This window comes from Lepisma saccharinum, chromosome 8 (assembly GCF_977018435.1).
Source record: "Lepisma saccharinum chromosome 8, izLepSacc3.1, whole genome shotgun sequence".
NCBI classification, from domain to species: domain Eukaryota; kingdom Metazoa; phylum Arthropoda; class Insecta; order Zygentoma; family Lepismatidae; genus Lepisma; species Lepisma saccharinum.
Genome location: NC_139236.1, coordinates 68,514,415 through 68,527,568, shown reverse-complemented (window position 1 = coordinate 68,527,568; position 13,154 = coordinate 68,514,415). Strand labels below are relative to the sequence as shown.

General features: G+C 39.6%; 1 protein-coding gene across 1 annotated transcript in view; it reads left to right on the top strand.

The window, feature by feature from the left end:
• The first annotated feature begins 1,491 nt into the window (after window positions 1-1,491).
• Window positions 1,492-13,154, top strand: part of LOC145991833 (uncharacterized) — a 44,705-nt gene continuing 33,042 nt past the window's right edge. Inside the window, 6 exon segments of the mRNA XM_083127878.1 lie at window positions 1,492-1,881; window positions 4,563-4,659; window positions 5,659-5,833; window positions 8,219-8,339; window positions 9,262-9,356; window positions 12,728-13,019. Coding sequence (XP_082984004.1) covers window positions 1,680-1,881; window positions 4,563-4,659; window positions 5,659-5,833; window positions 8,219-8,339; window positions 9,262-9,356; window positions 12,728-13,019 — 982 coding nt within the window. The 5' untranslated portion in view covers window positions 1,492-1,679.

The following is a 13,154-nucleotide window of genomic DNA, read 5'->3' as shown; positions in this document are numbered from 1 at the left end:
TATTTTTATTGATAATTTTAAAATTTTGAAAACATATTTGAATTTTATTATTGGGGTTAAATTGATACGTCTAAACTTTAGTAAAACAGCCTGACGCTTGTTCTTTTGTTATGTGTCAGTCTCTTGTATTTCTTATGTTTACTATATAAAAGAAGTGTATGTGTCAATTCAGCCTTTACTTTAATGATAAGTCATTACAATCAACGATTTCTTGGTGGCACCGTCCTCTTGGCAGTCCCTAACATCATTCATCCTCAACTTCGCGATTAGCCAAAAGTGGCAGAAATGCAAAGTAAAATGAACCCAATCAATCAATCAACCGGGGATTCAATCGGAGAAGCCTTTATTATTAAGCGACAGCATGACCACTGCAACATCGGGGAAACTCGAAGATTATAGAAGCGAGCGAAAGATGTGACAAAAAGAACGGGAGAGAAGAGACGGTAGGGAAGACGCAAAAAGAAAATATTTATTTCCATTTGTCTTATTTTGCACAGCTTTTCTGCCACTTCTGCCTAATCGTGACAATGTGGCTGGATGACAATCTGATGAAAAGAATGCCCACACTCAAGCCGGAACTCGAACACGGGCTCAGCATATCATCACTGATTCTCATCTTCGCGGTTAGCCGAAAGTGGCAGAAAAGCGAAGTAAAATAAACCAAATCAATCATTCAATCGAACACGGCAATGGCTTGGCCAGCGTGGCTATGAAGGAAATGAAGGGAAAGACGAAATGAAGTCCTTGGGAGAAAGGAAAAGAGTTAAAATAATTCTCATAAAGCATCCCCACCACAAGGATAATTTGTATAGGCACTTAATCTGATGTCTTTCACGGCACCCCTTGACCATGTTTTCACGCCAGAACTATAAGAGTATTTTCAGATATCTCCGGGAGGGGAGGGGGCAAGTGCTCCCCCTGTCCCCCTTTACGGGCACCCTTGCTCACCAGTTCGACACAGGAACGAACTGACCGTGCGTGTAATGAGACATCGTTCTAATGGGAAGTCAGACATTTTGGTGCAGGAGATCTTGGTGCGGGCATTTTGGTAGTAGGTAATTTTGGTGCCAGTCATGTCCCTTCATTAATTTCATCATATCATCACCCATCCTCATCTTCGCGATTAACTAAAAGTGGCAGAAAAGAAAAGTAAAAAATAAACCAAATCTATCACTTGACATTGCACTCCTAAATTCTGGTTGGTAGCTGAATGGACTTCAGGAAGGAACTTAAGGACGATTTCTGTTTATTTTCTGACCTTAGGACAAGAGAGCCTTCGCAAGATCCTGAAGTAGATTTATCCTGAATTCAGAACGGAGTTAAGGACCGTGTGAGACTGACAATAAGAACGGCCTCGGACAGTATTGAGCTTAGCAGCCTTTCCGTTAGGAGGCAGCAGCTGTGGGTGGAACTGGGAACCATAATTGTGCTGTCTGTTTTCATGCGAACTGACAACTTACATAACACCAATCATACGTAACATCTCGTATCGCGTAGCTTTAAGTGCTGCGCAAAGTACATCCCGGGAAGATAGCATTCTGCTATCAAATCCTCGGTGGGTCTATCATCTAGTTACTTTGAAATATCATTCTGCTGCCTTTATTCTAAGAGCAGTTTTGCTTATCAAGTATTACTGTAGTTACCTGGTTTAGCTGTCTGCTTCTACTCATCTTTAATAAATGGCTTTCGAATACGAGATGTTGGAAGGCGATCTTGCCAAAAGACTTGCTGAGGGTGTTTCAGATATGTTCGTAAAAGGATTTGTCAAGTACAGATCATCAAACTGTGTGATGTCGGCAGACTATGTGGATTTTGCGAAGAGAATTTACGATCTTGAAGTGCGAGAAGATGATGTTTGGGTTATAACATTCCCAAAATGTGGTAAGCAGAGATTTTTTTAGAACATCTTTTTACAATATAGAAGAGAAGCATGCATTGTTATATTTTTGTCACAATTGTTTCTCGATTAATCTTCCATTTCAGTCTGCAGTGTGGACTGCAGAGCGAGTAGCAGTACTGCAGCGTTGCAAGAGGGGAGGAAAGGAGGGAGGGAGCGAGGCAGGAGGCTTCGTCGGTCGCGTTCGTGACGTGGGAAATTTCTCGTCAACTGATTCGTGAATAACAGCGCAGTGTGAATGCATTGTAATCCTGGCAGAAGAAACAGGAGGTGGTTTCGTGTATTTTCCGTGCGCCTGCAGTATTTTTCACCTCTCAATGCAATCAGTTCCTCCCACCCCTGTCCCCCCTCGTGGCGGAGTGGTTAGCTCATCGCCCGGGTTCGAATCCTGGCCTGGGTATGGATGTTTGTGAGTGTCCATTCATCAATTTCATCATGTCATCATCACTCATCCACATCTTTGCAAATTAGCCAAAAATGGCACAAAAAGCGAAGTAAAATAAAGGAAATCAATCAATACTCCCACTCCTGCTCTGCTTCTTAATGGTCTTCAGTTGCAGTGTGCAAGACAGGCGTGAAGCTCGCACCGAACGGAGCGCTCAATATCCTCCATTAGCGCAAGGGAGAAGTTCAAGCCTCTTCTGCTTCTATTTTTATTTTATTTCTGCTGTATTTTTAGTAACAAATTAAGGCCAACAATTTGATAAACCTAATGATGGAATATTTTAATCCTTACCAACAAGAGTTGACGCACCCAAGAAACTGTTTCACTTGAAACAAATATGCACTCTCCCACAGAGTGTTGTTTTTATCTACTTTTTCGGTTTCACTATATCACTTGGTGATTTAAGTTGTACGATTGTACTGTATCGATTATGCCTACCCCGAAACACAAATAGTAATCAGCAGCGGATATTTTATGCATGTTCAGAGTATTCAATTGAACCACGGACAGTAATGAGATGTCGAATTATTCTTGAATCAGCTTGCAATGCCCTTCTGCTTTTCCCAACGTAAGATATGTTCTCCAAGCAAGGAAGGGAAGGATGGTCGAAATGAACCTTAGAGCCCCCTCGAGAAATTTACATTATTTATTTCAAATTAGAAGAAAAAATCAAAATAGCGTAGTCGATAAAAAAAGTGATTCAATATTCCAACACAATAAGGAAAGCAAAAAATTAGTTACATCGAAAAATGTATGAGAAGATTAGAACTTCGTATTTCCATATTCTACCACTTATCCAAGCAAAGGTGTAAATTGGCGGAAACAAGGGGGCACCTGCCCCCCCCTAATTATCAGGTTTATGAAAATGTTCAAGTTCTTTTGTTAACCTCCTGGAACCTGAGGCGCAAAGTGACGAGTAATATTTATGATTTTGCCCCCCCCCCCAAATTGGGCCTCAAGTTACGCCTATGATCCCAAGTACTAAATGATTCCACGAGTTTCCAAATTGTGAGAATAAGATTTTTATGTAAGAGGTTGCACATCGTAAACTTTCTGATTAAAATTTCCTTCCTACTTTCAAGATGCTTTCTTGAACGAGTTGTGTATAAGTTAACAACGAAATAAAATAAATATGCATTTCAATACCATATTAAACGTAAAAAAATGTAAAAAATAAAGAGAAAGAGTTGTATTGAAATTTCATTCACATAGTAGCTCGAGTAGAAGAATGTCCTCAAGGTTGTAAAACAACAATGTCTGATTAGCTTATAATCATTTTTTATTGTTATTGTACTATTCAATTTTATGTTATAGTCTGACAACCCTTACAAAATTTACTGGCGACGCCCGTACTCCCAAGTTACAAAATACGAACCTAAAATTTCTTCAAGATACAAAGAAACAAAGCTGTTATTTTGACAAACTATATTAAGAATGTACAGCGTTATTAAAAAAGAATGGTACAAAAGCAATTCTGGTGGGATAGAAGAAAGGAAGGTTGTAAATGTATAGTCTGTAGTTGTAGTTGACATAAAATCCGCTAGAGGCGCTAGTTGTTGATAGCTAAACTGGCAACAACGAAGGTAGAGCAAGCATATTGCGTAATGGAATTTGCACGAACAGGGGCAGTTGTTACAGTTCAGAGACACTTTCGTGCGAAATTCAAGAAACGACCACCACATAGACACTGCATTACATGCTGCGTGCAGAAGTTTGAATCAACTGGATGTCTGTGCAGTAGAAAAATTCCCGGAACGTCGAGGGTGACAGTGGATAGGATCATCGTTTTGACATCTGCCGTGTTACCCAGGGTGCTCATATCCAACATTTGTAATTGCCCAGGTAAATTTACAAACTTCCTTTCTTCTTTCCCACCAGAATTGCTTTTGTATCTCTTTTCACTTAAAAATAAATTAATTTTACTTTTGTACCATTCTTTTTGAATAACCCTGTATTTTTCCCCAGTACTGCTGGTTTGCTAACGAACCGAACCGTGTTACTAAATCTCGTTTTGCCAAAGCACTTACTTTCTTCTATAACACGTATTCACAAATCGAACTGTTAAAAAACTTACCATTTATGGCTACGGGTAATTCTCTTCCCAAATAGTTAAAACATATATTGTTCTCTTTTTATAGAGCCTCTATTTTGTTTTTTGAAATATATGGCACATTAATACATTGGTAAATTGGATGATGACATTTTCTCATTTATTTTAAGGGACAACATGGACACAGGAAATGGTGTGGATGATCGGAAACGATTTAGACTACGAAGGCGCAAAACAAAGCATTCACAGCAGATTTCCGTTTCTTGAGTAAGTAGACTTCCACTCTGTCCTAAAAAGTTCTAGTGACTTAATTGTAGGGACATAATAATAACAATTCAGATTTTTGTCACTGTTCAAAAGAAATGCATGCTGCTATCAACGTTTGTATATAAATGAGTTGCTTTGTCTGATACAAATTATGTTAGCACAACGTGCATAGAAAACTGATTGATTGAGAAATTTAGTTTCCTTTACTTCGCTCTTCTGCCAGTTGTAGCTAATCGTCAAGATGAGAATAAATTGTGATTAGATGAGAGATAGTGCTTATAAAACCTTTTCAAAACCTTTTCCTGTTCTCCCCAAAATAGGCTGGAGAGTGCAGTGAACTAACCGATCTCAAACCGTTTACAAGCGAACCTGCTTCTTACATGAGATGTTTATAATATTTCGTGAAAACTAGAATTTGTCCGCCATTTTTCAAAATAGCGGACTTAGCGTACGGGTGATCCAAGGTGACTTTTGATATGTTATTTTTTATGTCATAAAGAAGCTATGCATCAAATTTCAGCTTGTTATGAATTGAGGACTAAAAGTGGTAAACGTTGTAAGTGCCAAAAGCGAAAGTGTTGGGAAATCGCATCGTTCCGCACATCAGACCGTAAGTACGTGCACACTAGTGACCTCTTTACTCGCCCTTTGAACTACTTATGAAGGCTAACAGCCATATTTCACGTTTACCACATATAAAGCATGGCACATTTCACAGTTTAACGTGCTAAACGGTGTTTGAATGATTGTAGCACTTACAGCGTTTACTAATTTTAGTCTTCAACTATAGTTCCCTTAATTCGTGAAAACTTTCATTGTCCGTCATTTTCCAATACGGCGGACTTAGCGTACGGGTGATCGCCGGGGACTTTTGGCATGTTGTTATTAATTTTACAACGATGTTATATACCAAGTTTCAGCTTGTTATGAATTAGTTCCTTTATTAGGAAAAAAATCGTCTAAAGTGACTGTACTAAAAGTAAACCTTCGATTTTGCAGACTGACTCCATTGTCACTGACCTGGTTCGAGAAAATGGCGGAGACCCAAACTGAAACCAAGGAGCTTCAAATGAATAGCGTTACTTTGGTTGAGGAGATGGAATCGCCACGCTACATCAAGACCCACCTTCCATGGCAGCTGCTACCTAAGCAACTTTGGGAGAAGAAACCAAAGGTGGGCAAACTACCCTTTGTATAACTCGTAGCGTATTATAATCAGGCAACCATCATTTTGACGATTCGTGAATAGGTTCGATACATGCACAGAACTGTAGTTTATACAACAACTTAAGTATACACAAAGATTTTTGATATATTCCATTACCCAGCTCCATGGGCGTCGGGATGGGGGGGGGGGTCGAACGGGTCGGTGGACCCCCGTGGAAATTGACATTGTTCATTTAAAGATACAAGAAAGTCGAAAGTTTGCTACTCTTATTGTTTAGAACAGAAATGAAGTTCATTTAGTTGATATTCGAAGAGAATAATCAAAGTAAAAATGCATTGGATGGAAAACATTGAGTTGAAAATACACGAACAAGGTTATATTGTACCATTTCATCCAAAGAACAAATGGTTCTAGAGTTTACGAAATTCTAATAATTACAGTTGTATTTGAGAGGTCACACAACAAACTTTATGAAAAAGAAATCCTCCTAACATTTAAAGCCTTTTCTTGAACGAGACGTGCAAAAGTTAATATCAAAATGCATTTCAGATACTAACTGCATAAAATGCAAAAGAAATAATGTAAAATAGTTGTGCTGGTATTCACTTGTTTGGTGGATCGAGTCTTCCCATTTATATAATAATAATAATAATTATTATTATTATTGTTTAGAATAACATTTATTTTTGTTAGTTTATAATATTTATTATTGTATAATAACATTTATAACTGTGGTAATAATACTTATTATTTTTCTACTATTCAACTTTTATCATTTGTCCGACCCCCCTGCAAAACTTTCTGGCGACGCTCATGCCCAGTTCCAGGATATTTGGTTCCTTACACGAATCTATCCCTTGGAAATCGATATGTTAACCTCGTAGGCTCCGATATGTCTATCCCTACTTCACTCTGTTTCCTATTATCTTCCTGAGTATATACAGAGCATTCCCTGGCATTCGCTACGAGACTCGGCGGCAAGCTGCCCGACATCAGCGCTTGTCTTTCCCGGTGAACGGGTTAGCGACAGTCGCTAGAGTCGGCTATTAAAATTACAGTTTTCATTTTGTGTACTAACCTTGACTACAGAAGGTGTTGAAAATGATGTCCCTCTGCTGCAACACATTCCTGGCATCTCCGAAGTAAATTGGCATTTACACGTGCAAGTTCGTCTACTGTAATTATCGTACAATACTCTCTTTTAACTCACGGATGGTGTGCGGATTGTCTTTGTATACTTTATTTCTCCATTTTTCTTTCCACTTTTATTCAGAACTGACCCTTTTACTCTAACATGATGTCCCTCTGCTGCAACACATTCCTGGCATCTCCGAAGTAGTGTTGTCCACGGGACGAGACGGGACAGGCTTTTAAAAATTCGAGACGAGACGAGATTGACCATGTGTCATGAGACAAACAAATATTTTCGAGACGAGACAGCATTTCCACGAGACTTCCACGAGACGAGACAGGCCAAAGTCTCGTCTCGTGGGCAACACTACTCCGAAGGAAATTGGCATTTATACGTGCAAGTTCGTCTACTGTAATTCTCCCGATTTTTCGTACAATACTCTCTTTTAACTCACGGATGGTGTGCGGATTGTCTTTGTATACTTTATTTCTCCATTTTTCTTTCCACTTTTATTCAGAACTGACCCTGTTACTCTAAACTTTTTACGAGGTTTAATATAAGCGACTGTCGCTGACCCGTTCACCGGGAAAGACAAGCGCTGATGCCGGGCCGCTTGCCGCCGAGTCTCGTAGCGAATGTCAGGGAATGCTCTGTATATATGGTAATTTTAACAACTGAATCAAATTAATGTCGAGTAGCATCTATCTTGTATTTGTAACACTTTTGGCAAATAGCGACAACGCGGACGATGTCAAAGAACACCCATGCCCAGGCTGGGATTCGAACCCGGAACTTCGGTGTCGAGTCCGAAAATCGGCCACTTCACGCGCTCAGCCTGGCCGGCTACATCTATCAATAGTAGAAACAGATCTGTATCTATCATCATACATTTGTCACCATGGTAACAGCATATCTTCTATATTACAGAAAATGTGCACACAGCATACCAGATTAAATTCTGCTGTACAGAAAGTTTATTTTAAAGAGAAAAGAACAAGATATGCCATTATCATCCATCATGCATTTATTTCTTTGAAACCTCTGCCCTAAGCTTCAGCCCGTTAAGCCTATTGGTTATGTAATATGATACTGGCGGGTAAATATGATTGCTATGTATATACGTACATGCTGGGCAAGTCACGACCATTTCGTGTATGTAGATAAATAATTCTATTCGTTGTGAGAGTTTATTATTTTGCTTTAACTTTATTGCACTGTCAAAGTTACTCCTTGTAAAGGTTCCTTGATATCATTTGTAGATTATATATGTGGCTCGCAATTCCAAAGATGCTGCAATTTCATTCTACCACCACTACTGCCTCCTGGAGGGATATACTGGAACTTTTGAAGATTTTATAAACGGGTTTCTGGACGATTTGGGTAAGGCGCAATTTGATTTATTTTAGGTAATAAAAAATTGAGCAATCAGCTACGAGCAGTATGAACCATGACTCATCACTTAGAAGAGATTAAAGACTGATTAATCTTATTCGTTAAGATTATAACAGCGTTTCCGATTGTACAAAAGGTTCAAGTAAATCCTTCTTGTACTCAAGATGCATGACGATATTAATTGTTTTGGTAAGGAGGGTATTACAACCTAACAGGTTATAAATCTAAGTATTGCTAAAGCTGAAATGGGAATGTATTACATAAAATGAAGAATATGCAACTTCTGTCGCAGTTACTGGCTTTACATTTGAGGTGTATTTTAAGTCCATTTTATGTACAGATAGATTAATCGAGACTGGACGTACAATTTAAAGGGGGGTACAAACAGCTATGTGCCTCTACCGAGTATCGAACTCGGGACCCCTTGATTACAACACGACCACGTTACCGTTGCGTCGTCGTGGAGGCTAGAGGTTGAATGAAAGAAAAAAAATAATTTTAAATTGTATGAGAAAGAAACAACTTAAGATTTTAGTAGCAATATTTCGGATCCCGGGTTCGATTCAAGGTAGAGGCACGTTGTACAGTGGTCCGGATCCAATTTTAAACAGTAGGTCCATTCCCGATTGCAATATCTAAACATAGATTGAGCTTAAAACAATCCCTTTGTCATTAAAAGCTTGCAACTTCTTTTGTCACAGTTGCAGAAATTAAATACGTTTTGTTTCCCCAATAAATGTTTTATACTCGCAGACTATGCTACCCGCTTGTTGTCTCTGAATAGATATTAGCTCTAGTCATACAGAATTTCATCTGAGTGATCCGTCGTAGGTAAAGCTGAAAATTGCAAGATTACGCCGCAAGCTTCATGATGTGATTTGTGTGACTTACTACAAATCTTATTTTGCAGTGCTGTATGCTCCATACTGGGACCACGTTTTGGAATTTTGGAAGCATAGAGATGATCAACATATACTGTTTAATACGTTCGAGGAGATGAAGAAGGTATGTTTTGCTATATATAACAACCATCTTGTTACAGGTTAATATTATCCAAGGATCCAATTGAAGGATTCAGTCAGTAATAAAAGGCAATGGGTAGAAGAGTGTCAGATAAGGTGGTGTTTGCAGAATAATAGGTACCGAGTGTTTTAGAAATAATTGAGGGGCTACAAAAATTTATTGCAAGTAAAGTATTGAACTTGCGTTAATGAAACCAGCCCAGAACGAACGAGGATCTCAAACAGTTTTTTTTGTACACCTACAAATGTGCGCACCACGGGTGACACGACACACATCAACACGATAGTCTACTTCTAGTCACACTCGCATCAACATTGACCTGTCGATAGTGTATATCGCTGCGAGGATACGCTCCCTTAGGGCTGCGATATTACGCGGAACCGGTGAGACGAATACCCTGTCTATCATGAAACCACACAAGAAGAAGACACACTGTGTATGGTCCGGTGATTTTGAGGACCAAAACATTGCAAAACACACTGTGTGTAATTTGAGTGTCGCCTAGCGGCAGGAATATGAACTCTCAGCTTAACAAAACATACACGCACAAATTGTTTGTTTTCTTCGTTCGTTCTGGGCTGGTTTCATTAACGTAAGTTCAATAGTATACTTCCAATACATTTTTGGAACCCTTCAATTATTTATGAAACGCCCAGTATAATCGTCGAATCAGTTAGACAGTTACCTTATTGAGAAATGGCAAATTATTTCTATAGCTAGGGATTTTGGGGTAATAATTTAACACTATACACAGTGGGCAGGAGAATGAAGCCTTAATTATAATAATCTGGTAGGGTTAATTCTATGAGCTACTTGTGAGTTGTGACATCCCACAATACAAAATCCAAAATTATGCAGTCACTTAGAAAGATACGTGCAGACAAATCGTACTTTATTATTATTTTACAGTGTGCGCTTACATGGGAAGATATAAAGAAAACTAAAGGAGAGTTAGAAAGAAATACAGAAATTAATAAAGAAAGAAAAATTGAATGAGAGTAGAGGAAAGAGAGAGAGGGATAGAAGTAGAAAACACACAGAGAGAAAGAAAGAACAGAGAAAGGGGAAATCTGAGCACACACTTGAACACAGTCAGAAAAATTGAGGACTGAAAGTGGTAAACGTTGTAAGTGCCAGAAGCGAAAGTGTTGGGAAATCGCATCGTTCCGCACATCAGCCCGTAAGAACGTTCACACTAGTGACCTCTTTTTACGCCCTTTGAACTACTTAGAGGGCTACCAGCCACTTTTCAAGTTTACCACATTATAAAGCATGGCGCATTTCACAGTTTAACGTGGAAAATGGTGTTTGAATGATTGTGGCACTTACAGCGTTTACCAATTTTTGTCTTCAATTGTCTGGCGATATCACTGGTTTAGTTGCCTTTTTCTATTCGTGAACTTCTCGTTGTGGAAAAGTGTGCAGCTCCGCGAACAAAAGTAATTTGTTTTCTCCTCTCGTTTCCCCTTACCTTTTGCGCGAGTACACGCAGTGTTGCTATATTTATAACTTTCTTCCCGTGTGTGGGGGGGAGAGGGTGCAGTTGCCCCCCACTTTTTCTCCCACACTACGACCTCTTTATGCTGAGCCTTGTCTATCAAGAGTAAGTAAACTGCAATTGCCCCCTCCCCCCAGTTTTAACACCCAATCGCCGTTACTGGAGCGAGTTGTATATACTTGTACAACTACACGACTGATTGGTGTATGGGAATTAAAATTAGGGTTGCGTCAGCCCTTAGGCAATTGACATATACTGGCTATGGGTTGAGATACCAGAGCCTCGTTAATTGATCGATTCATTTGGTTTATTTTTCTTGGCATTTCCGCCAATTTTGGCTAATCATGGAGATGAGAGTGGCTGGTGATATGATGGAATTGATGCAGGGCACTTATAAAGAACACCCATGCCCAGGTCGGGATTCGAACCCATTTTATGCACAGATAGCTGTTCTAACCACTCCGCCACGGAGGCCGGGCAGAACCTCGTTAACCTGCAAGCATGAAGTTCCAGGTTGTACTACGGAAGAGAGGCTGACTTTTGGGTGTCTCCCCAAAAGATCATTACACCCTGCTAATCGGAAAGAGACCTACAGTTTATTTCCAACGACTGAAATGCGCTTCCTCCTGGAATCCAACTCGATACCCATTGGTTATAATGCGAGAACGTTACTCATCACTAGACCTCGGATTTTTAGGTTCTGAAAAGTGTGTTCCCAAAATAGGCTCTAAAATTCCTAAAATAGGTTCGAAATATCCTAAAATAAGTCCTAACATCTCAAGTTAGGCTCGAAAAATCTTGAAGTAGGTTAAAAAAACTTAAAATAGTTCAAAATTCCTGAAAAATGCAGATTAGGTATAGTCACCGGCAATGAAAATTGGACACCTATATCCTGAAGTACGCAGTATCTTTCACCCGGTTATGCGTGTTGCCTAACCGATCGCAGAACTTACCATTGGAAATTTTCGATTAAAATCCACTATTCACCTTATAGTTAGGAAAAAATCTTCTTTCATGGTATACACAGTCAAACTCCGCAATTTTGTCTGTGAGGATCATCTTATATGCTGAACATGTTATTTCAACAAAAACATAGTCAGTGGTGCAAACTTCAATGCTGAAATGTTAGTTTGCAAGGCGTGAATACCACAAAGCATCGAAGGGAGCAAGACCACTCTGTATTGTACAGGTAACAGTGGCACCAGACATTTTTGCTTCGTTTAGAGCTATGAAAAATCACCATGGACTTGGAGGAAGGGAAATCGAGAGAGAGTACGTTTCAAACACGTTCGTCATTGAATTTTTTCGTAACCAAACAAAGCAAATGCCTCTGTGTGACATAAAAATCATGCAAAACCTTTAAAAATATATAAAAACCTAAAAAAAGGCTTGATTTATGCGCATAAACCTAAAATAGGTTCTAACAAGCAAAATAGGTTTGGGAAATATATTGTCTTTGTCCCCCTATACCGCGTTTGTTACAACCTGTCCCGGTTCCCGCGCTAGTTGCTCCCTGTCTTTTCTCGGTGCTGGGGAAAGTCAAAGCCAGGCAGCCAATTAAAATACGCAACGTCGCAACAGCGTCTACGTAAGCGCCTCTCTTCTGGCTTTCATTCGCTCCTCGCTGCCCAGCAGACGATTTTTTCCTTGTTTCTCATTGGCACCGAAACTGTTGAGCGCTCCCTAGCGCGGGAAGCGGGACAGGTTCTACCAAACGCGGTATAGTTTTGGCACCTTGCCCCCCCCCCCCCCCCGGCTATGGGACCCAATCGCCGCCACACTTATTCGTGTAGAAATGTATAAGAAAGGTTTTTGCTTACTAATCTAATCAGAACTTTATATTTCTTTTAAATAGGATTTGCCGTCAGTGATTCGACGAACGGCAGAGTTCCTTGGGAAGAGCTTTGATGACGAGCAGGTGACAAAGCTGGCCAAGCACCTCAGCTTCGAGAGCATGCGAAACAACCCCTCTGTTAACTTGGAGGAATTCTTTGTTGTAAAGAAAGACGAACCGGAGAAGAGATTCATGAGGAAAGGAACTGTGGGAGATTGGAAGAACAAACTGTCACCGGAAACGGTAGCAAGGTTTGATAACAAGAATGAGGAGAAGTTCAAGAGCGTAGGATTAACGTTTGCTGAGAAGATTTGAGATGATGCATTGTTAGTTACTGGTACTAACATCTTGTTAAGTGTTTATGTCGAATAGTGAATATTCACACTGACGCACTATAATACTGCTAGGTGTAAATAGCATTATTTGTATGCTAGAAAACGATGCCCAA